The sequence below is a fragment of the Centruroides sculpturatus genome, unplaced genomic scaffold (genome assembly GCF_000671375.1).
Source record: "Centruroides sculpturatus isolate CEXI.00-Female unplaced genomic scaffold, Cexi_2.0 scaffold705, whole genome shotgun sequence".
Taxonomy (NCBI): Eukaryota; Metazoa; Arthropoda; class Arachnida; order Scorpiones; family Buthidae; genus Centruroides; species Centruroides sculpturatus.
This window is the reverse complement of record NW_019384916.1, coordinates 35,844-62,929: the sequence shown is the minus strand read 5'-3', so window position 1 is coordinate 62,929 and position 27,086 is coordinate 35,844. Positions and strand designations below refer to the sequence as shown.

Below are 27,086 nucleotides of genomic sequence, written 5' to 3'. Positions count from 1 at the left end.
TGATAGATGAAAGATGAAAATGATTGTTAAATTCTTGGCTTAAAAAAAAATGCACAAACAATGGCCTAAATTGAGTGCAGGTGTTATTGTTTTATAAACAATCTCCAGGCAGAGTCAACAAAGAGGTATCAAATGAACACCTTGAATCAGACCTTTCCCATGACCCGAAGAGGTTTCGTCTTGCACTTGGAGACAAAGGGAAAACCAATCGGAAAGTGAGGAATGGTATGAGGGACCAATCTGAAATAAGAATAGGGGGGGGAAAGGCTATAAAAATCAGAATTTCAAGGTTGAAGAAGAGTCTTCTCTGTATTCCAGAAAAAGTCATGATCTGTATTGAGTTGTGTCGTCGCCATCAACTTAGAACTCCACCGCACCATTTCCCGATCATCTGTTTTGCCCAGTGATCTCATCTTGTCCGGCCCAGGGCTATGACCGGCACCAAAGTTCTCGCCTCTCTGCCTCTCCAAAGGAAGGACTAGTGAAGGACTCAATTGTTGATGTAAGCATAAATGTTAACAAATAAATGGCTTTCTTGTGAAAACACTTGTCATCATTTGCCTCCTCCATCACAGACCACATACAACCTCCCCTGAGGATCATCCTGACTTGGGATAAATTAATCCCACCTAAAAGTTGGTGACCTTACACAGGTGCCAAGGAGTGGGTTTTCAAGTCCCCTATCTCAACCGGGTTGGCTACCTTACAATATATATCATATATAGACTGAAGCTAGCTGATTTTTTCAGTTTATTTATTTTTAACAGCATAGTTTATCAAAGCTATTACAAACAGAAATTCAGACTAGTATTGCAAATAAAAACACTTCTATTCTTATATATACAACAACAAAATTTATAAACAGAACCAATCATAGTTGTGCTGATTAAGAATTTTATTGTAATTAAATATGTTATTAAATAAGGTGAAAAAAATTATTAAAATACTAAAATTTAACTTCTTGTACATACTTTTAAAGATGGATTATTGGCCATTGTATGATATATCCAAAATACTCTTGTTGTGACATAATATGCAATGACGACATCCACGGTGTAATGACCTCGAGAAAGCAGGACCATAAATATTCCGACTGCGCTTGCCAGCCACACTATACAAGGTAATATAAAATATTTTCGAGGACCATCTGCAAAATATTTCCTTAATCGTTACGATAATTTTTACAGTTTTAACATAAAAATTAATAAATAAATTAATAATATATATATAAAAAATTAATTTTAACCTCTGTTTTTAATTATGTAGACTAAAAAAAAATAAAAGTATTATATTTAAGAGAAAAGTCATTCATTCAAATACAAAAACATCCTCAGATTAACTAAATTCATCTTTAAGATCCATTTCAATAATATAAATTTCAATCAAGACTTTGAAACATAAAGAAAATTTACAATTTCAATATTGGAATGTAATTTGAATTGTTCTGGATTATGATTTATAAACTTAGAAAAACGAAAATTAAATGTAACATTTAAGAAATTTTGCTAATAAAAAGGTATAGAGTGAACTCTTGCTAATCCAAATTAATTTTTAAATTTATACAAAGAAAAAAAACCTGAAGAATACAAAATTAAGAAAAGTATAATAAAAATTTTATAACTATTAGAAAAATAATATCAGATAAAAACCTATTATAACTTAAATTCTTCATACATAAATGTAAAATATACAAAAAAATTATATTTTTCTTTCTCTTCTGACTTTTCGGATATTATATAAACTTCAAATCTTAAAACATTAAACCAATACTAACTAAAAATTAAAATTAAAAAAGTATAAAAAGAAATCAATTTGCAGAGAAAAACTTTTATTTATATTACTAATAAGCTCCCAAAATACATTTTGCCTATGAAAGGCCTCTTCAGTGGGGCTAACAGTTCACAGTTATCTACTGTGTACTGTTAGCCCCACTAAAAACTGATTTCTTTTTATACCTTTTTAACTTTAATTTTTTAGTAATTCGAACACAAATCAATTATTGTATTTATTCAGACACTTGGCAAATCTCATCATTAAATTTTATTCAGTTGATACGTGATCATTGTACTTTTACATGTTTTGGGCATTCCTTGCCCCTCTTCAGCCAACTAAAATAAAAGTTCACAAGTTACAACAGTTTTATAAACAAACAAAAGGTCATGTTTTCCAAAACATACCTTTTTTGATTACAGATTACTGAAAGTTAAAATTATAAAATTTTTCTGCACATTAAACTCGTTTGTAAGGTTTGTATCTTTAAAACACTTTTACACATACCACTTCTTATTATCTAAAAAATGTTTAAAATTTTTTTTACATATTTAACTTCATATTATCTAAAGATTTTACATTAATTATCTTGTATACAACTATTTTGATAACAATACTACAAATTATGTACCTAGTTATTCATTTTGAAATTTAAACAATTTTAAAATTTTTCCTTATACATTTATTATCACGTTCAAATCGATTTAACAACAATACTAAAATTTACATACTGGTCTTTCATCTAAGTCAAAGACAAACATATTCTGCCAATCTTTCCCCCAGTTGAGCTTGCCCACTGTTTTCTACACAGTCACATGATGAGTAGGCCACCTTGTGGCAACATTTTTTTAAAAGGTTTTTAATTTTATAAGATATTGAGCAAGTTTCCTTTTATTTTAATACTTAAGTTTTTTATTTATACATTTATTACTTTTGATAATTTCTATGCTTTCTTTGAACTTACGATGATATGTTTCTTTTTCTTTGAGGAGCATTTGTACGTTATCTTTATCAATGTTATTCAATACAATCATTCAGAGTTCAATGATCATGAAAGGCAGAATTTATTCTATTATATTTTAGATCTGCTATATGTTCTTTTAATCTGGTTTTTAACTTCCTTTTAGTTTCTCCTATATAATATTATCGTTACAAGTACAATGAATCTTATATACCACATTCTTAGCTTCAGTTGGTAGTAGTTGTTTTTTTACAGTGTTGAGTTGTTTTAGTCTTGTATACATTTTTTAGTATGACGGTGCTAACTTAAAGTTTATATTACTTATTTCATTATCAATTTGTTCGTGTAGTCCTTTGATGTATGGGAAACCAATATACAGTACTTTATATCATTTGTTTTTTTATTGTCTCGTGGCGTTTTAAGATTTATTCATTCTAAGTTCCCATTTTTTTTAACAGTCTTTGTGGGTAACCTGCCAGGAGAAATTTCTTTTTTAATTCGGTTAAATCTGCAAATATGTGTATTTCTTCACTTGTTCTGTTTTTTATCTTAGAATATTCCATTTTAAATATATTATATTTGACATAAAGTGGTACGTTAGACTGATATCTTATTGCTATCTGACTCGAACCTGGTTTTCTAAATATTCTAAATTACAAGCTTTGTTTTAATCTTCTTATCGTAATGTCCAAATAGTTAATTTCTTTTGTGGTTGTATCTTCTATTTCTGTTTTATACTTTATCTCTTCTTGTATATTATTAACTTGCTTGTTGATTTCTTCTATCTTAATTTCTGTTTTGTTGTATATTATTAGAATATCATCCACATATCTTTTATAAAATTTTACACCTCTTATATTGCTAATTTTGTTATCTATATCTACCATTATTAATTCTGCTAATTTTGGTCCTATTACTGAACCCATGCTTATCCCACTTGTCTGTGTATGAAAATCATCATCAGCCTCAAAATAATTACTTCTGTATGCAAATTCTATTGAACTTACTATTTCATTTTTAACTTTAAGATTTTTTAATTTATCCTCTATTAGATCCCACGTTATTGACAGATACATATCTATAATGTCAAGACTTGCTATCTTAAAGTTTTCTTCCATACTGATTTGATTTAGTTCGTCTAAAAGTTCATCTGTGTTTCTAATTGCAAATTGTGAGTTGTGGTATTCCTTAAGTTGCTGCTTTAAAAATTTTTCTAAGTTATATAGTGTTGAATACTTAAAGTCTATTATTGGCTGAACTTTCTCTCCTATCTTATGAGTTTTTAATTGTATATTTAATTTTGGCATATTTTGGAAAACATGACCTTATTTGTTTGTTTATAAAACTGTTGTAACTTGTAAACTTTTATTTTAGTTGGCTGAAGAGGGGCAAGGAATGCCCGAAACATGTAAAAATACAATGAACATGTATCAACTGAATAAAATTTAATGATGAGATTTGCCAAGTGTCTGAATAAATACAATAATTGATTTGTGTTCGAATTACTAAAAATTACTGGACATGGTTTCAAATATACCAGAATTTAATTTTTTAGTTATTATTGGTTTAATGTTTTAAGATCTGAAGTTTATATAATATCCAAAAGTCAGAAGAAAAAGAGAAATATAATTTTTTTGTATATTTTACATTTATGTAAGAAGAATAAGGGAAAAAAATTCTGACTCCATCTGTTTTTATAATTATTTTGGAACTTATAAATTTGAAGAAAAAGTTAAACACTTTCTGGACTGGATGTTTACTCTTGAAAATGCCTGTGTATATTCCAATCTACACAGGCATTTGAAATTACAATGTTTTGAGATTTGCTACTTTGTACTTTTGTCAACATTAAAATTAATAGAGTAATCATAATAAAAAATTCTTAAATTGTAATAAAATAAGCTTTTTAAAAATATGAATAAAGTCTGATTTTTATCTTAGTTGGAGTGATTGATAAATAAAAAAGCTTTAAACATTTTACTTTGGTATTTCTAGTATTTTTAAGCTAAGATTATCAATTATATAAGCTAAAGCTTTATTGACCAATAACTTTCTTAGGCAATAGTTTTTTCATTAAATGTACAGTACTTCCTATGTTGCCTATAGATGAGTCTAAGCCATCAAGCTCTGTAGAACAGGTAAAACTGAACAAGTAAAACTTGGTTCTTTTGATGAAAACAAACTTGACAAGTTACACTCACCCATAGACCAGAAAATGTTAACTTAGCACAAACACATTTAAGTTCTTTAAATTCATACATAAATGTGTTTGTGCTAAGTTAACATTTTATTATTAAAGTTGTAAGGCCTGCACCATTCCGAAAATTTACCATTACAGTTTAAAATATAAAAACACTAAATTGAAAGACACGAAAATCATCATAACCATCATTAATCAGAAGTTAAATGCAATTTGTATTAACATTAAATTTAATAAAGGAACAAAGATTACTAGCAAAATAATTACTTATTTAAGAAAGTTTATTAAAATATATATATATATATATGATCTTCCAAAAAGAATGTTACCATTTTAAATTATTGTAATTGAGTTAATTATTATTTGAAAACATTGCAATGTACATTAACATTAAAAACTGTCCAAATCTCACATGCTTCTTACAATTTCTCAATGTGCACCTTGCATCATTTGGCACATGTAGAAAAAATGAGTATTTGGTTGGATATTTGCTACAGCATATCTATTGCCATACCTATCCCAAAGGCAACCATAATTCTACAGCTCTTGCAGATTACTCATATTGTACAATGATGAGTGATTTTGACTTTTCAAACTGCAAAACACAAAACACCTTCTCTATGGAAAGTTGCCATTTTCATTTACAGTGCTTTCTAGAGATAGCAGACAACAAGATATTTGAATGCAGATAGGAAAGATAGGAGACAAAACTTGTTTACTCTGTTGATTGGTGTACATCTCAAACTTCTCAGACAATAATGAACATAATTACAATAATTTAACATTGTAATATTCTTTTTGGAAGACCCTGTATATAAAAATAATCTGAGGATTTTTAAATGAAGGACTTATTTATTTTTATATTTAAAGAATTAAAAAAAATAATAATACAAATAGTTGTTAACTGTTGCAAATATTTTACAGTTTAAGATAATTAAAACCAATTTAAAATATTTGAGAAAAATGAAATATCAAAATGATAAAACATTAATTTCAATGCACATTGATGGAATGGAGACTAATATCTGACTGCAATATACAAGTATACAGTGAGTGATCGGTTAACGAACAGATCNAATAATGAAGATTTAAATATCTTATGAAGTGTTTGCATCATTATTCACAAGAAAATACCACAAAATCCAATGGCATGAGACAATTCTCAAGTGATAAAGGCAGTTTACAGAATTTGGATACATTTTCAAGAAAAAACAATACTTGTCTCAGCAGTGATGATTTGACTAAAATGTGTCAGATCTACCACAGAAATCTCTGCAAATTGACTAACAGGACCAATAGAGATTAATATTCCGCAGAAAACTGTTTGGCTTATTTTCAAAAATTTCTACATTACAAATGATAGAAATCAAAATAAAACACAAGAAAATGTTAAAATTAATTGCAACAAATCTTAATATCAATAGAAATGAAATATCAAAAATTATGCAATCTAAGGAACCTAAACTTACATATTACACTGAAACTCCAGCAATAAAGTTCAATATTTACACTGTAAAACAAATGTTTTCAGCAATCTTAAGCCCTATCTTCAGGTTCTAAAGTCCTAAGTTTAGTGTTTCTCCAGTTACAATAGTAGTAGTATTTAAAATCTAAGAAATCAGGAAGTGAAAATAAAGAAAAGTGGTTCTGAGAAAGATGACATTTTATATCTACTTGGCCATATTTTCTGCAACTGTGTTATATTGAGAATATCTGAACGAACTGTACTAAATTGTTGTACATCTTCAATTTTTAGACCATTAAGCAAATTATTATATATCCCATAATCTTTCCTTCTTAATATTTATTCCTTATTTATTTATTTATTTATTCTACATTCAGTTAGAAATGTCCAATGACACATGATTTCTTCCCCCACGTAACAAATTTCACACATCTAAAATACAAAAAATTAACAGTAAAAATAACACAAAACTTTACTAACATGTTATTAAAAATTAATATAAAATTAAAATTAATACAATTCATTACTTAAACATTAAGTTAAAATATAAGATAATACAATATAAAACAATTTAAGACATAATAAATTAAGAATACTAAGTTGATCAAAGTTATAATTTGATCCATACATGGTAAAAGACTAAATCTTATATAAAATACGTTCAAAAACTTTTCCTTATCCAACACACTCAATTTCTCTTGTTTTTTTATTGTAATTCAGTTAGTATACTGAAAAAAAAGGACTCAATACTTAACAAATAACACTGTTGCAAATCTAAGTTGATGAGAATTAAACAGTTTTTGCTAGAACTTGGAGAAAGCAGAAATTGCACAACACCTCTGACAGATAACCACAAATTATTGCACAAGATTTGACACTAGTAATTTTTAATCTACCTATAAGAGTTACAATGTATCAATTGATTAATAAGAATATATTGGGGAAAGCAGGGAATAAATTTAATTATCCTATTAACATGTACAAAGTTACAAATGTGGCTTATATTAAAATAATTATAAGACACTGTTAAAATGTTAATTTAAAGCAAAATTTTAAAGTTGCCAGTATAGTCTGATTAACTGCCATCTGATTAATTTATCATTATCACTACACTCATGAAAACTAACAAAAAATTTTACAACCAGAATTTAGAACTTTAATAACTTAAGTTCTTATAAAAACAAATACTTTATACGTTACTGAATAATGAAAAATTAGTTATATTTAAAATTAATTAATTAATAAAAGATTTCAGGTAACTTCAATGACAACAGCTACCCATAAAAACTCAATGCTTAAGCTACTCTCTTTTACAAATTGAATATTGTATAATGGACTTTCACATAATAATTATACTGTATATCCTTATTGTAACATAGCATATTGTGGGTTCCCAGACGAGGTTTGGACTCAAGTAAACCTCGAAATTCTTATGTGACACCAGATGTAAACAACAAGATTCGGAATGGTTCGAGTGTGTCACACTATCTGTCAAGGGCTTAGCAAAAGACAAACTCTAACAAGAACGTTCATAAATAGGTAGATCACTGACTTGTGAGTCTATAAAATGTTAGCCGAGATAAACCTTCTCAAACAAAAAAAGGAAAATTTTTAATAGATGAAAATGATTGTTAAATTCTTGGCCTTAAAAAAAATGCACAAACAATGGCCTAAATTGAGTGCAGGTGTTATTGTTTTATAAACAATCTCCAGGCAGAGTCAACAAAGAGGTATCAAATGAACACCTTGAATCAGACCTTTCCCATGACCCGAAGAGGTTTTGTCTTGCACTTGGAGACAAAGGGAAAACCAATCGGAAAGTGAGGAATGGTATGAGGGACCAATCTGAAATAAGAATAGGGGGGAAAGGCTATAAAAATCAGAATTTCAAGGTTGAAGAAGAGTCTTCTCTGTATTCCAGAAAAAGTCATGATCTGTATTGAGTTGTGTCGTCGCCATCAACTTAGAACTCCACCGCACCATTTCCCGATCATCTGTTTTGCCCAGTGATCTCATCTTGTCCGGCCCAGGGCTATGACCGGCACCAAAGTTCTCGCCTCTCTGCCTCTCCAAAGGAAGGACTAGTGAAGGACTCAATTGTTGATGTAAGCATAAATGTTAACAAATAAATGGCTTTCTTGTGAAAACACTTGTCATCATTTGCCTCCTCCATCACAGCCCACATACAACCTCCCCTGAGGATCATCCTGACTTGGGATAAATTAATCCCACCTAAAAGTTGGTGACCTTACACAGGTGCCAAGGAGTGGGTTTTCAAGTCCCCTATCTCAACCGGGTTGGCTACCTTACAATATATATCATATATAGACTGAAGCTAGCTGATTTTTTCAGTTTATTTATTTTTAACAGCATAGTTTATCAAAGCTATTACAAACAGAAATTCAGACTAGTATTGCAAATAAAAACACTTCTATTCTTATATATACAACAACAAAATTTATAAACAGAACCAATCATAGTTGTGCTGATTAAGAATTTTATTGTAATTAAATATGTTATTAAATAAGGTGAAAAAAATTATTAAAATACTAAAATTTAACTTCTTGTACATACTTTTAAAGATGGATTATTGGCCATTGTATGATATATCCAAAATACTCTTGTTGTGACATAATATGCAATGACGACATCCACGGTGTAATGACCTCGAGAAAGCAGGACCATAAATATTCCGACTGCGCTTGCCAGCCACACTATACAAGGTAATATAAAATATTTTCGAGGACCATCTGCAAAATATTTCCTTAATCGTTACGATAATTTTTACAGTTTTAACATAAAAATTAATAAATAAATTAATAATATATATATAAAAAATAAATTTTAACCTCTGTTTTTAATTATGTAGACTAAAAAAAAATAAAAGTATTATATTTAAGAGAAAAGTCATTCATTCAAATACAAAAACATCCTCAGATTAACTAAATTCATCTTTAAGATCCATTTCAATAATATAAATTTCAATCAAGACTTTGAAACATAAAGAAAATTTACAATTTCAATATTGGAATGTAATTTGAATTGTTCTGGATTATGATTTATAAACTTAGAAAAACGAAAATTAAATGTAACATTTAAGAAATTTTGCTAATAAAAAGGTATAGAGTGAACTCTTGCTAATCCAAATTAATTTTTAAATTTATACAAAGAAAAAAAACCTGAAGAATACAAAATTAAGAAAAGTATAATAAAAATTTTATAACTATTAGAAAAATAATATCAGATAAAAACCTATTATAACTTAAATTCTTCATACATAAATGTAAAATATACAAAAAAATTATATTTTTCTTTCTCTTCTGACTTTTCGGATATTATATAAACTTCAAATCTTAAAACATTAAACCAATACTAACTAAAAATTAAAATTAAAAAAGTATAAAAAGAAATCAATTTGCAGAGAAAAACTTTTATTTATATTACTAATAAGCTCCCAAAATACATTTTGCCTATGAAAGGCCTCTTCAGTGGGGCTAACAGTTCACAGTTATCTACTGTGTACTGTTAGCCCCACTAAAAACTGATTTCTTTTTATACCTTTTTAACTTTAATTTTTTAGTAATTCGAACACAAATCAATTATTGTATTTATTCAGACACTTGGCAAATCTCATCATTAAATTTTATTCAGTTGATACGTGATCATTGTACTTTTACATGTTTTGGGCATTCCTTGCCCCTCTTCAGCCAACTAAAATAAAAGTTCACAAGTTACAACAGTTTTATAAACAAACAAAAGGTCATGTTTTCCAAAACATACCTTTTTTGATTACAGATTACTGAAAGTTAAAATTATAAAATTTTTCTGCACATTAAACTCGTTTGTAAGGTTTGTATCTTTAAAACACTTTTACACATACCACTTCTTATTATCTAAAAAATGTTTAAAATTTTTTTTTACATATTTAACTTCATATTATCTAAAGATTTTACATTAATTATCTTGTATACAACTATTTTGATAACAATACTACAAATTATGTACCTAGTTATTCATTTTGAAATTTAAACAATTTTAAAATTTTTCCTTATACATTTATTATCACGTTCAAATCGATTTAACAACAATACTAAAATTTACATACTGGTCTTTCATCTAAGTCAAAGACAAACATATTCTGCCAATCTTTCCCCCAGTTGAGCTTGCCCACTGTTTTCTACACAGTCACATGATGAGTAGGCCACCTTGTGGCAACATTTTTTTAAAAGGTTTTTAATTTTATAAGATATTGAGCAAGTTTCCTTTTATTTTAATACTTAAGTTTTTTATTTATACATTTATTACTTTTGATAATTTCTATGCTTTCTTTGAACTTACGATGATATGTTTCTTTTTCTTTGAGGAGCATTTGTACGTTATCTTTATCAATGTTATTCAATACAATCATTCAGAGTTCAATGATCATGAAAGGCAGAATTTATTCTATTATATTTTAGATCTGCTATATGTTCTTTTAATCTGGTTTTTAACTTCCTTTTAGTTTCTCCTATATAATATTATCGTTACAAGTACAATGAATCTTATATACCACATTCTTAGCTTCAGTTGGTAGTAGTTGTTTTTTTACAGTGTTGAGTTGTTTTAGTCTTGTATACATTTTTTAGTATGACGGTGCTAACTTAAAGTTTATATTACTTATTTCATTATCAATTTGTTCGTGTAGTCCTTTGATGTATGGGAAACCAATATACAGTACTTTATATCATTTGTTTTTTTATTGTCTCGTGGCGTTTTAAGATTTATTCATTCTAAGTTCCCATTTTTTTTAACAGTCTTTGTGGGTAACCTGCCAGGAGAAATTTCTTTTTTAATTCGGTTAAATCTGCAAATATGTGTATTTCTTCACTTGTTCTGTTTTTTATCTTAGAATATTCCATTTTAAATATATTATATTTGACATAAAGTGGTACGTTAGACTGATATCTTATTGCTATCTGACTCGAACCTGGTTTTCTAAATATTCTAAATTACAAGCTTTGTTTTAATCTTCTTATCGTAATGTCCAAATAGTTAATTTCTTTTGTGGTTGTATCTTCTATTTCTGTTTTATACTTTATCTCTTCTTGTATATTATTAACTTGCTTGTTGATTTCTTCTATCTTAATTTCTGTTTTGTTGTATATTATTAGAATATCATCCACATATCTTTTATAAAATTTTACACCTCTTATATTGCTAATTTTGTTATCTATATCTACCATTATTAATTCTGCTAATTTTGGTCCTATTACTGAACCCATGCTTATCCCACTTGTCTGTGTATGAAAATCATCATCAGCCTCAAAATAATTACTTCTGTATGCAAATTCTATTGAACTTACTATTTCATTTTTAACTTTAAGATTTTTTAATTTATCCTCTATTAGATCCCACGTTATTGACAGATACATATCTATAATGTCAAGACTTGCTATCTTAAAGTTTTCTTCCATACTGATTTGATTTAGTTCGTCTAAAAGTTCATCTGTGTTTCTAATTGCAAATTGTGAGTTGTGGTATTCCTTAAGTTGCTGCTTTAAAAATTTTTCTAAGTTATATAGTGTTGAATACTTAAAGTCTATTATTGGCTGAACTTTCTCTCCTATCTTATGAGTTTTTAATTGTATATTTAATTTTGGCATATTTTGGAAAACATGACCTTATTTGTTTGTTTATAAAACTGTTGTAACTTGTAAACTTTTATTTTAGTTGGCTGAAGAGGGGCAAGGAATGCCCGAAACATGTAAAAATACAATGAACATGTATCAACTGAATAAAATTTAATGATGAGATTTGCCAAGTGTCTGAATAAATACAATAATTGATTTGTGTTCGAATTACTAAAAATTACTGGACATGGTTTCAAATATACCAGAATTTAATTTTTTAGTTATTATTGGTTTAATGTTTTAAGATCTGAAGTTTATATAATATCCAAAAGTCAGAAGAAAAAGAGAAATATAATTTTTTTGTATATTTTACATTTATGTAAGAAGAATAAGGGAAAAAAATTCTGACTCCATCTGTTTTTATAATTATTTTGGAACTTATAAATTTGAAGAAAAAGTTAAACACTTTCTGGACTGGATGTTTACTCTTGAAAATGCCTGTGTATATTCCAATCTACACAGGCATTTGAAATTACAATGTTTTGAGATTTGCTACTTTGTACTTTTGTCAACATTAAAATTAATAGAGTAATCATAATAAAAAATTCTTAAATTGTAATAAAATAAGCTTTTTAAAAATATGAATAAAGTCTGATTTTTATCTTAGTTGGAGTGATTGATAAATAAAAAAGCTTTAAACATTTTACTTTGGTATTTCTAGTATTTTTAAGCTAAGATTATCAATTATATAAGCTAAAGCTTTATTGACCAATAACTTTCTTAGGCAATAGTTTTTTCATTAAATGTACAGTACTTCCTATGTTGCCTATAGATGAGTCTAAGCCATCAAGCTCTGTAGAACAGGTAAAACTGAACAAGTAAAACTTGGTTCTTTTGATGAAAACAAACTTGACAAGTTACACTCACCCATAGACCAGAAAATGTTAACTTAGCACAAACACATTTAAGTTCTTTAAATTCATACATAAATGTGTTTGTGCTAAGTTAACATTTTATTATTAAAGTTGTAAGGCCTGCACCATTCCGAAAATTTACCATTACAGTTTAAAATATAAAAACACTAAATTGAAAGACACGAAAATCATCATAACCATCATTAATCAGAAGTTAAATGCAATTTGTATTAACATTAAATTTAATAAAGGAACAAAGATTACTAGCAAAATAATTACTTATTTAAGAAAGTTTATTAAAATATATATATATATATATGATCTTCCAAAAAGAATGTTACCATTTTAAATTATTGTAATTGAGTTAATTATTATTTGAAAACATTGCAATGTACATTAACATTAAAAACTGTCCAAATCTCACATGCTTCTTACAATTTCTCAATGTGCACCTTGCATCATTTGGCACATGTAGAAAAAATGAGTATTTGGTTGGATATTTGCTACAGCATATCTATTGCCATACCTATCCCAAAGGCAACCATAATTCTACAGCTCTTGCAGATTACTCATATTGTACAATGATGAGTGATTTTGACTTTTCAAACTGCAAAACACAAAACACCTTCTCTATGGAAAGTTGCCATTTTCATTTACAGTGCTTTCTAGAGATAGCAGACAACAAGATATTTGAATGCAGATAGGAAAGATAGGAGACAAAACTTGTTTACTCTGTTGATTGGTGTACATCTCAAACTTCTCAGACAATAATGAACATAATTACAATAATTTAACATTGTAATATTCTTTTTGGAAGACCCTGTATATAAAAATAATCTGAGGATTTTTAAATGAAGGACTTATTTATTTTTATATTTAAAGAATTAAAAAAAATAATAATACAAATAGTTGTTAACTGTTGCAAATATTTTACAGTTTAAGATAATTAAAACCAATTTAAAATATTTGAGAAAAATGAAATATCAAAATGATAAAACATTAATTTCAATGCACATTGATGGAATGGAGACTAATATCTGACTGCAATATACAAGTATACAGTGAGTGATCGGTTAACGAACAGATCGGATAACAAATACTTTCGCGAAAGATTTTTATGTTCGGACAACGAACACATGATCGGATAACGAACGCTGCACAGAACGAACACAAGAAGAAGCGACGTAAAATAATGAATACCGATTGGTCTTCTTTTGTCTTCGGGCAACAATTCGAAACTTTTCGGATTGTGGGAGACGTCGACATCGACGCTCAAGCCGGTATATACCAATCAGATAGTATTCCTCCGAACTTTGAAATTCTCCCTTGTAATTCCAGCCTTTTATTTTTCTGACAAAACAATTCTTTTATGTATTCGCGAGACTGTCGGGTCGGCACAAGTTAAGTTTTGCGTCTGTTTTTTTTTTCTTTTCAAAAGGTGAGAGTATAATAGCAAAGGTAGAAAATGGGCAGAAGATGCGTAATGTTGCTGGACAGTATGGCGCGAACAGGTCTACAGTAGGCCATAGTTCAATCTTGTTTAAGAAAAATACTGTATAATCAAGAAGACTCAAGCAGCTAAAGGCGTAATAAAAGTCACATCTGAGAAATAAAGAACATCAAAGAGTTCATAATGGAACCTGAAACGGATCTGACGACAAAAGAACGTCAAAAACTTTTGAATGAAGACCACCAGGAAACTCAGCAAGATATGTTTTCTTCTGAAAAAGAGGATTAATGCCGATATTTGCTATTTAAGATCTTTTGAAGAAGTGGGAAGATGTCAGAACAATGGTCTTAGAATGGCATCCAAACCAGGTTGAGGCTTGGGGATTTCTACAATTGCAATCCTATTAATTACTTACAAAAAATCCTGAAGAAGAGAGAAAAGCAATCGACATTAGACAGATTCTTTAACCCTTTCAAATGGAAAAAACATAACTAATAAAAACGCAAGACTGTGCATGTATATACTTTTATTATTACGTATAAATAAACGTAGTATAAAAGCATATATTTTTTTATTTTTGGCGGTCTCCAGAACGAATTAATTAAATTACATTAAAACCTATGGTAAATCGATAATCGGTTAACGAACAATTCGGATAGCGAACAAAGTCTTGGAACGGATTATGTTCGTTAACCAATCACCCACTGTACTGTCTTTTTGTGTATTGCAATCTTATACCCAAGTAAAACATTACTTCATTAATATCAGAATGTTATTTTAAAAATATTAATCAGCAAAACAGAAAATGAAGACTGTAGTGCATTAGTATTATTCACTCACAATCTTTTGTTTTTATGAAACAGTAATAGATTTTTAAACTATCATGGATTAATGGATTATAAAAAGTAAACCTTTGGCATTAATTTTTTCCAAAAGAACTAACTTATAATCAACAAGAATAGTATTGCTTCAACATGCATTATTTTATTGTTTTTTGAAATAATTTGATAATTAAAACACAAAATTCAATTAAAAAGAATAGTATATTAAAATAATAAATGTATACATGATTAACATTTAGTCTGTTATGTATTTGTCTGTATGAACAATACTAGTTACTTTAAAACAATTGTTTTATCTCACTAGTAATATTAAGTTTCTTTTGCACAGTTTGACACCTAGAATTGATTTAGAACAAAACCAGGCTCTTATCTTGTGCTAAAATTCAAAACTACAAAAATGTGGAATTTCAACATACAATGAAGACAATACATGAAGAAATTATTACTATATAATGTTTGTGTATTATACAATTGTTCCTTAGGGCTTACACTGACACAATTTGCATATTGTGAGAAGAAATTAGATGTTTCAAATAGAATGTTGAGACTAAATAAAGAACTTTTAATTAGTGTTAAAAAAAATTGCATTCTATCCTTAGCTTAAGAAATATACATTTAAGGTTAAATCACCAAATAATGCCTAACTGAAAAGAGGGCAAAGGGCTTGAAATATATTTTGGAGACCATAGTATTAAGCACTAAAGACATTAGAATTAAAGAATAAAGATCATGAAAAGCATGTATATTTGTTCCAACTTCATTAATATGGAGATGATGATTTAGTTTCTTTCATTTTTGAGAAAAGCTTAGAGAACCATTCTCAAATGTTTCGGTAAGTAAAAAAAAAAATAGAAAAAAAAAAATAAAAATAAAAGATGCAATGGAACTCTCAAAACATTTTAATGCCATGAGTCCATGGAATGTTATAACACAAACAACTAAGGTAGTATGGCTTTGTCATTGAAAAATTTAAAACATGTGATCCACAAGTTAAAAACAAATGAAAAAGCATTGCTGAAACAGAACAAAGGCTCTATGTTGCTCATCTACAGTTTATAAAAATATGTCAACCCACAATTCTTTATGAGCAACTTGACAAAATACATTCCATCACATTAAACTCTACATATAAACATCCCAAGAATCTGATGTATTAATAATCATCCAACCATCAGCCAAATTAAATTGAGAAAAAATATGCTAAAAATATTAATTAGAAATTACATGATTAAAATAAGTAAAGTTAGATGTCATCTCTTAACAATAGTAGTAACTATAATTTAATTTTAAATTTAGAATAAGTTCTTGGGATGTTTATATATATATATAAACATGTATGTCAACACCCTGACCAGAATGCTGGAGTGTCATTTAGCAGAGCAACACAATATCATAAAATTTAGATGCTCCACAGAGCTGAACAAGTTGTAAAGTCCAATTTCAACCTGTTGTGAATCCAAACTACCCTTCAAGTGTTGTGACAATCAGAGTATTATTTATTTGGAAATAACTTTTCATTTGCATCTTGTGCCCATGCAATACACCCACACTTGAAACTTCCAAACTTGCAAATTGCACTTTTTAAACTTTTCAACCCACTACTCTAGTCACATGTGTTATAACACTCCATGGATTCATGGCATAAAAATGTCTTGAAAGTTCCACTGCACCTTTCTTTCAATTTTTTTTCTTTTTCATACTCATGAACCTCATCATGTTCCATTGCAAATTTTAAATGTTTATTTGTCAAGAATTTTATATTGCATATAGTGATGTTCTGTTCCAAATTTGAGATGTACATTAGCCCAATAACAATGATTTTGTATTGTTGAAAGTACCTGCATTATGCAAATACTGAGTGTTTTTGTATATAATTATACATGATATCAGTGTATTGTAGATTTTAAAAAGGTTGTTAAAAAACAGAGCAAAAGCACTCTCAGTAGATTGTGAATTAAAGCCATTACAACAGAATTGGTGAGAGTATTTGTAACAAAGATCTAGAACATTTGAGTATTTGTAACAAAAGAGTATTTGTAACAAAAAACTAGATAAATTCAAAAGCAAAATAGATCAGCGATCACCAACCATTGATCCATGCACTACTGATGGTATACAAGAAAATTTTGGTAGTTCATGGAGAAATCTGAACATTGATCAACTCAAGGTTATGTGAAGTATTACAAAAAAAAAGAAATGCAAAATGCTTGGTTGTTTTTTCTCACTCACTGGGTTTTTTTTTTATTTGAATCTAAAACCAAACATTAAATGACTTATCAATAAATAATAATGTCAATAAACCAATAAATAATCAATAATAAATAATGTTGTCAGTGTGATTGTTGTCCTTTGTGGAAAAGAGCAGAGAATACATACTTATTTCAAACAAGCAGCAACAAACTTCATGCTAATTTGTTATAATTAAACAAGTTTATACATATCTGTATCGTTTTAAAAAAATCCATGATAGCAGTCCATGAAGTCGGAAAGGTTGGTGACTGCCGGCATAGGATACTGAAACATGCATCTATGCTCCATTCATATTTAGTAAGTAAATTGAACTAGAACAATTTACATATAAAAAGAATTTAATTTTGTTTAGGTTATATAGTACAGCCTCGAAAACTCGGCCTAATGTGGACCGAAAGGTGGCAGAGTTTGTGAAAATGCCGGGTTATCAGGAATGGGGTTAAAAAAAATAAGTATGAGTGTTTCCTCAGAAAATACTGTACTGTACTTGTATGTATTGTTTACTTCAGAATACAACAGAGAATAAACTGCCCAAATACCCTTAAACAAAGGAAAAGTACGTCTTTTATGAAGGCATAGAGCCTTTACTACATAAAAATGAAAATTAATGAATACACTGTACAGTAATTTACCTGATAAGACAGACCTCAGAAAAATACTTTATGAGGCATAAAGCTGCCTTTATCATGAAAATTAATTAACTAAGGATTTTTTTGCCCTGCCAGGGTGTGGCCGAGTTATCTGGAGTGCCGGGTTATCGAGTGCCGAGTTTTCGAGGCTCTACTGTAATTGAATAAAATAAAAATAAACTCAAAATAAGAAAACACACAATTCTCAGGTAAATCATATTTCATTTATGAGTAAGTTAATTATTACAGAACTTTATACTCTATTCACTTGAAAATATTTCACAATAAAACAGAATTTAATAATCATAATAACTCTTCTATATTACTTTTAGAGAAATACTAAACAGTACCTAATTCCCAATAGCTTAAATTTTTTAAAAATGGTTTGTTTAATTAGAATTCCACACAAAGATAACTATTGGAAGATAAATATTTTCTTGTTTCAGTCTTCCTAAGATGACAACCAAACTTTCATGATTATTATATAAAAATAAGAAAAAGAAAATTAAAATAATGATTACTTTAAAAGCAGAAAGTTGCTTTTATTACAAAATAATGCTAATAAGAAGAGATAATGCTTAAAAGCAACAATACTTTAAAAGTAATAACTGCTAATGTTATTGATTATAAATATTACTGGGCTGCAATTTTCAAAAATTGTAGACCTACAAATTTCCACTGTCATATCTGCCTGTCTGTCCTTCTTAATCTCAAAAACAGAGTGAGGTAGATGAAAGTCATGAACAGCTATGGAAAGATTAGCTGCAGGAGCTCTCAATTAACTATATACAAACTTTTGATTTTGACCTGAAGTCAGGTTATTTCAATTTAAAAATTTCTCTCTTAAATAAAGTTAAATAGATGACCAGCATGACTCCATTATTAACAGGAAAAGTATGATATACCTAGGGAAGACACAGACTACTAAAATTGAGAATATTGGGATGATGTCACAATATATAATAGATCATGTTAGTTTAACTAATACAACTATATCATTATAAATATCAAATATATAGAGAAAATTTTAAACACAAACAAGATAGTGTAACTGCATTTTATTACATTAACGATAATGTATTGATATTATTTTCATATGGAAACAGGATTTCTGACCAATAAAATTCTAATTTATCTTAGTAAATTTTGTATTTTTCTTGTTAAGCTCTTTTTTACAAAGAGAACTCTGTATGCTGTCGACAAGATACACAGATTTATAACTTCACATACTATTGCTAGAACTGGAGAAAAGAACAGTTTAAATATTTAATTTTGTCTGGAGTTTGTGTGTATATGTAAGTTCATAGATTTATATCCTCTTTTAATCCATAAGAATATCCTTGTTAATCATTCTAAAAATCATTTGATATTTATTTAATACAATTATTTAAATTAGTTTTTTAATAATAATGAATATTGTTATTGTATTTCAATTGAATATTTCATTATTTTAAATATTAAGTTTGTAAAAAATACTTTTTGTAAAAAATAAATAGTAACGTATTACTTACATTCTTGAAATATAAGATAAGCCATTGTTAAAATTACTGTATGACCACTATAAATGTAATCACCACAAAAGATATGCTGCCCATTAATTGACAAACCAAAACCACTCATCAATTGTAAAACACGTTTTCCTATTAACAGAGGATTTGTAGAATTGGCCTTAAGTAAAAAACAAAAAAATTAATATATATATAAGAATCTGCATTTGATAAAATTTTTATAACTTATTATAGAATTAAAAGCATTTAAACCACAATTATACTATAATAATATTTAAAATAAGTATGTACATTAAATCAAATTTACAGATTTATGCTTGAAAAAAAAGACTTCAAAATGAGCAAATTACACAAATATTTGTATTACAGTAGAGCATCATTTATTCAAATCAATTGGGGACTGGGGTCATTCAGATAACTTATTTTTCGGATAACCAAATATGTATGAAAAATATATTAACCTATCCCATGATGAAATTTTTCTCCGTTGCGTGTCACTTTGCATTGAATTTTTGTTGATGTTAAGCATAATGAAAATTTTTATAATAATAATCGTGGTTATTGTATCATTAAAAATTATTTCTTTATTTTGTACAAACAAAATAAATATATTGGAAAAAAACTTTAGAAGTTAATCTAGTATCAAAAACGTTTGATTCAGCAGGGCACAGTCCTCAGAAAAACACTACACAAAAGTGCTAGTGCTGCCAGCTAAAACACACACACCAACAAAAAAAAAATATTGGAGTAGCCCAATACATAGCCAAAGGTTACAGCGCCACAGCACTTGCAAAAATTTAAATTTGCCAACTGGAACGCTTTCAGTTAACTGACGTTTCGGTTGACTGGCTTTCGGATAAACGATGCTCTACTGTAAATTTACCATTTTTCTTTACATAAATAAAATCACTAATCTGAATGTGAAGCCATCCATTATGATATTTTATTTTAAAAACTTTTTATTATATATAATGTTAGGTCTAAGTCAACCGGTATTGTTTGTTAAAAATGAAGGGATTAAGCTACCAGTAATTTTTTTGACAATCATAAAAAACACCCCAACAATAAATTATAAAAATTACCAACAGATGGCAATACTTACCTTAGTAATATAATTTGTTATATTAATAATTATTAAATGTTATTTATATTTTTTATTATACTTTTGAATTTTTTTCAAATATTTAAACACTTTGTACAAGTGTATAAAAATCAGACAAAAGTACAAAGGTATCATATAAAATCTATTGTGAACACTGTATATGAATATAGTTGTAACTTATTATAAAAAAACTATATACAAGTGTGGTAACAACTATATATCAAGAATATGTAAGTGTAGCAATGTGGTCTAAAATATTAAATTCAAAAGACAGCTATTAAGAATATTTTCTTCATATTGCTAATTATTAACTTTTTTTAATATTATGAGAATTGTTATCACTATTTTGCATTTATCAGAAAAATATAAATAAGAAAATTTATTTGGATACATAAATTTTATGAATGGATCTAAACTAACTCTAAATTATCACAAATTTTCTTGACTAAATTTATAAAAGGTTTTTAAGGTAATATTGTACTGACTTTCAGTCATGCAATGGGTACAAATAAGAGATCTAAATTTTTATCCTGCAATGGGAAAGCTTTAAATATTTTCATTACCACAGCAGTATGCAGTTTACTATCTTGGTTTGGTTAAACAATCCAAATGTTTGTTTTGATGCATTGTTCATAATTGTATTTTGCCTCTACTATATAATCATGTTTTTATTTGACAGTCTAAATAGACACACATACATATGGGCTTTAGACTAAGTGTCAAATAGTATTAAGAGCTAGAAGCAATATATTAGACCATGTTCTTAATTTTGTTATCACAGCTGATGCCAATTTTTTATTCTTATTGTAACTAGTTTACACTAATTTTCAATTCTGAAAAATCCATTAACATGTAGACTGGCAACTATGAATTATCTCATAGTTGGCAATTGAACAACAGGCATCATCTATAAGATAACTCATATAATATTGTCTGTTGTGTTTTGCCAGTTACAATAACTACTTACTACAGGAATAGTCATAACTGATTAGTGGGTGTTGGGAATGAAAACAATACATTGATTGGGCATTACAGAACAAACTATAAAGAAATTTAAAATGTGACAAGAGTTTTTTGTTTCGATTGCCAGATAATATACTACCAATGTAGCTAATATGTGATTGGAATATGAATGAGAAATCAATTTGATGTCAAAGAAACATTTATTGAAAAAATATTGAAACATTTAAAAAAATTATTTATTTATATTACCAAAATTAATCTGAAGGCAGACAGGGCACAACTTTGCATGTCACTTCCTAATTAGTTGAAATCTCACCATATTTATGTAAATTAATTTTTATTACTGATAATGTGCATGGATAATATTTCAATATACCTTACTTATCAGGCCTCATCATCTAACTCTTAAGCATACTTTAATGAAATTTTTTTAATACTTAAAATTTTTATTAGTTTTTCTGTAAATCAAAAATAAATCAGGAATTAAATACAAAAATAATTATTTTAAATAATACAAATTAATTTGCTACAAACTTGAAATAGCTACAAATAATAATTATAGAATCTTGATTAATGTTAAGTTTTATTACTACATTCATAAAATTTTTTCATTATTACTAACAATTAAATGTAAAAGTAATCTACTGGATTTGGACTGCACAGACTCATTGTGAAACCTGAGCAATTTTGATATTAAGGAATGACAAAACTAAATTTAAAGATTTTGTTCTTTTCTGAAATAAAGAAATGAGGAGGGTGGGAAGCATTCTGATTATTCTGGATGAGTATCAATGTATTATATTACCAATGTAGGATTCCATATCAGCTTTGTGAGAATTATATAAGCTTGCATAATTCCCCTAATAATAACTGTTATTTTGATCAATTATTGTATGTGGTAAATATTTTATTAATTGTTATATGTTGTAAATGATTTATTTTTCCCTTTAAGTTACTTCCACACTGGGCATGAACAGGTTTCTAACTGCTGGAAGTTTTGGATTAAAGTTCTGTTCTATTTTTCTAAATGTGTCCCATTTTGCATTCCATCTTTGTAACCTGAAGTTGAAAATGAGAAGAAAATGTTTGTTTCATTAAAATTTCCAAGTATTCTTGATGGTTCTTGATATGATAGTGTGTTTACTTACCAACTTTTTATTTAAATATCAGAAAAAAATCATTTGGATCTTAAGTTCTCAATTATATTTATAATAATGAATTTTCATTAAGAGGATTTCATAAATTGGTAATTGAACAATTTATCCATTACAAAAACAGATAAAATGATATTTTTATCAAGAACATACATAGTAGAAAAGGCTTAACTTTTCTTATACCTATAAAACAGTTTATAATTTTATATAAAAACATTATTTTACCTTGGGAGAACAGAAATAGGTAGTGCTTGCAATTGGCACCTGAGTGACAAACATTGTTATACCACGCATAAAATATAACAATCCAATTATAACAAAAACTCTTCTTAATATAATAAATCTGAAATATAAAATTTAATATTAAATCACTAAACATTTCTTTTATACATCAATAAAGTTTCCTACATACACACACACAAAACAGAATTTAATAAATATTTTAAATATATATTTATACTTGTATTAATTCATGTTAATAATTTTTAAAAATATAGAAGAAAACTAAAATGTCTTCCAGCATCCATCCTGTCTAATCTCTTCATTTTGCAGAGACGACCTTTTATTGGAGACTATGCCTCTGCACAATTAGTTAAAAAAAAATAGGATGGATGGTAGAAGACATTTTAGTTTTCTTCTATATTTTTTAAAATTGTGAAATATACAGTCTGCCATTTTAATTTAAACCATGTTAATAAATCAAATTTCTGAATTGTTCTGAAATATATATTAATTATATAGTAACAAGTTAAAATTATAACATTTATGTTGCATCTGTTCAATTTTATGTAAAAACTATGTAAACGGTGCATTTCAAATATTTTAAAATACTTTTCTTAAATTTTAATTTGAACGGTATGCACTCACTAAACCTGAAGATGACATTTTGAAATGTCAAAAGTATTTGTTTGTAATTAAAACTTTCCAAGTAAACAACTTTAATGCTGAAAGACATGTATATTCTTGTTCTTAAATATACATAAGTTTTATAAATTAAATCATGAAACTTATGCATAATTACAGTCGACCCCCCTATAAGATATAGATACGTTCCAATTTATTAGGAATCCGATTTCTTACAAGTCGTTCCAATCACAGCCCGACACGTGTCAAGTTTACGGACTACGGCTGATTGAAAGGTTTTCTTCCATAAAATTAATCGATTCTAGACTAATCCGACTCAACATTTCCAAAATACGTATATTTTTTCGTAGTTTTATAGGAATCGTAATTATAGGGGAGGTCGACTGTATACTAGAATAATCAGTTCCAAAACAATATTTTTAAAGATGTTGATTCTCAGATGTGAACAGGGCTGGTTGGAGGGTGGTATGAATGGTGAAACCACACAAAACCTGCATGATCCAACTCTTGTGAAATTTAAAAACTGAACATTTCATTATTTGCTAATTTAACTAAATTTCACTAATCTATTTAATAGATAGTATGTTTACCATTAAAACATTTTGTTGTTGTTTGAGATGTTTTTTATCATCATCATCATTATTAATAAAAGGCCCCACATCACAACTTTGCACTATGCTCCACTTTTTCTCAGGCATGCCTTGCATGTAAAAAGTGACATTTAGCCAGTAGCATCAAACCACTTATTAAAATTTAGCTAAATTTCAGTATGGAATACTGGAATATACTGTTAAGTACAGGGTGTCCAAAGTACAGGATGTTACTGTGCAGTGAAAAAAGGTTTAAGTTACATTTTATTAAAAGTAAAGTTTTACATACAGTTGACCCCCCTATAACATGGTAGATACATTCCGTTCTTTATGAATTGATTTCTTACAAGTCCTTGCCAATCACAGCCCAACACATGTGAAGTTTACAAACTACAGCTGTTTGAAAGGTTTTCTTCCATAAAATTAATCGATTCTAGACTAATTCGACTTAACATTTCCAAAATATGTATATTTTTTGGGGGAATAATCTGTATAAACTACGCTATAAACAAAAAATTGTAGGATTACTTACTGAGTGTACACCATTGAGTGTTGCCATTGCTCAAGCTTGTTTTTGTCGCGGAGCAACACACCAAATGGGCGGGCAATTTCTGATAAGTTATTTTTCTGTGAAAACTCCGTTGAACTTTGGAGACATCATTAATATAAATAATTTTTATGGCCGTTGGATAAGAAATATTTCTTTCACAATAAATGTATAAAATTACAGTACTGTATTAGACTTACAGTACCTAATTTACATACTGTACAGACGATAGTAAACAACTTACTCGCCTAAACTCTCCGTAGCGTGGTGCTGGACAGCAGAAAGTATATATATATAATTATAATAAAGTTACAATAAATTAAGTTAATATATAATTATATATACAGTACCTAATTTATATATAATACTGTACAGGCGATAGTAAACTCAATTTACCTGCCTAAATTCGCAGTAGCGTGGCACTGGACAGCGGAAAGTAACTGCCCGATGACGTTTTACCAAATTATAGGAGTTTTTTACCAGGTTTGTACGGATACCGTCGCAATTTTTTCACCATCTTATAGGAATCGTAATTATAGGAACCCGTGTTATAGGGGTCTACTGTACAATATTGAAGTTTCTCCTACACCAAATGCTGGAAATGTCACCCAGTGCCCCCAAAATCCAGAGGAATGACGTTCAAAGATCTAGTTGGCCAGATTCCATGGGCAATTATGCACTCTTCATCAAAGAAATTTTCCAAAACTGTAGTCCAAAAACCAGAACATCTGGGAGTGAGCAGTAATGCCATCTATCAGAAAGTGGAAATGCAGGATATATAACTAATGGATCTTGTTTACAATGCCATACTTATAACTTACAAAGTTCTTACTGCACAGTAACTTTTTGGACACCCTGTATTATAGTATTAATTTTATGATAACTGACATAAAGAACTGTAGTTTGATGTATTTTGTTATATCAAATTATGGCTCAGATAAAAGCAAAATTTAGCTAGTGACAGTGGAGTCAAAGAAAATCTCTCACCTCCCAATCAAAAATTGTTTTGGAAGTATAAAAACAATCAAAAAGAACTGGATGAACAAGTATAAAAAATCACAATAACCAAAAAATCTAGCAAAAAGGATCAACACTAATAAAATTAATGTTTTCAACAAACTTTATCAACTATTGTCAGGTTACAAAGAAATTAATGACTAACATAAAATAGAATTTATAAAATTTGATCTAAAAAGAACATCTATTTGTTTGAATGTTGTCACTTGCATTTGCTAGCATATCATGGATTCTGTTAGGTTACTTCCAAAGTTTAATATTCTTTTTGGTTCAAATTTTGCAAATTTCTTATATTTGTCATTAATTTTGCTGTAAACCTGATGATGATGGCCAGTAAAGTTGGTTAAAAACATTAATTTTATTAAAGTATTCATCTTTTTTAATATATTAGTAATTATTATGGAAATGATGTGTGCTCCAACATATATCAACCAATTGATATTTAAACAGTTACAAATAACTAAAAGAATTTAGCTAACATGCATGCAAACATGTCATTTTTCAATTATCTGCATTAAATATTAATTTATACTAAAATGCCAGTTGTTAAATATCATCATTGCTCATATGATCACACTAAATTTCTAACTTGCATTTCTTGAATTTGTTCTGCAATTCCAAATTCCACTGTCCAGTTTGTTTAAAACCAAATTAATTACTAAATTTATTAATTAGTCATTAAATTTAAACAGTTTTCCAATCTGATATTTTTAAAATATTAGTTAATAATGCAGTAAAATTCATTGAAATGTTAAAATTATTTAGTCATTTCTTCTTATTCACTTCAATGTTACTGATAATGTTCTAGAATTTCTACAATACAATCAATATATGTTCAAAGATACCCTCACAAATATTTGATAATCTGTTGTGATTATTGTACCAATCTACATTATTTTAACAAAACATGAGATTAAACTAACTTATCACAAATATTATGCTTTTAAGTTCACATATACTCCGTTTATTGAACTTTATAAGAGATATTGACAAAATTAACTATCAAAATTAAAGATTACATCAGTGAAACTGATAATATAGATTAGTAAATTACTGTTTCCTTCTTATATAATAATTTATCAAGTGCAAGTAAATATTGTTTTGAAAGTTATAAAAAGTTCCAAACATTCAAATTAATAACAACTTCAAAGTCAGACATATCCATTTCTCTTGCAATCAAATATGAGCCATGACAAATCAGTTTATAAGTCAATATGATCAATTTTCATTTGTTTTCTTGATTTCTATACA

At 28.0% G+C, this 27,086-nt stretch overlaps 1 protein-coding gene across 1 annotated transcript in view; it reads right to left on the bottom strand.

Annotated features, from left to right (window-relative positions):
• The window catches only part of LOC111631757 (phosphatidylcholine:ceramide cholinephosphotransferase 2-like), a 75,283-nt gene that overhangs the window by 22,672 nt on the left and 25,525 nt on the right, over positions 1 to 27,086 (bottom strand). The window contains exons 3-5 of the mRNA XM_023376064.1: positions 23,043 to 23,160; positions 19,602 to 19,758; positions 8,971 to 9,146 (exon numbers count right to left, since the gene is read on the bottom strand). Of these exons, the coding sequence (XP_023231832.1) occupies positions 8,971 to 9,146; positions 19,602 to 19,758; positions 23,043 to 23,160 (451 nt within the window). The remainder of the gene's footprint in view (positions 1 to 8,970; positions 9,147 to 19,601; positions 19,759 to 23,042; positions 23,161 to 27,086) is intronic.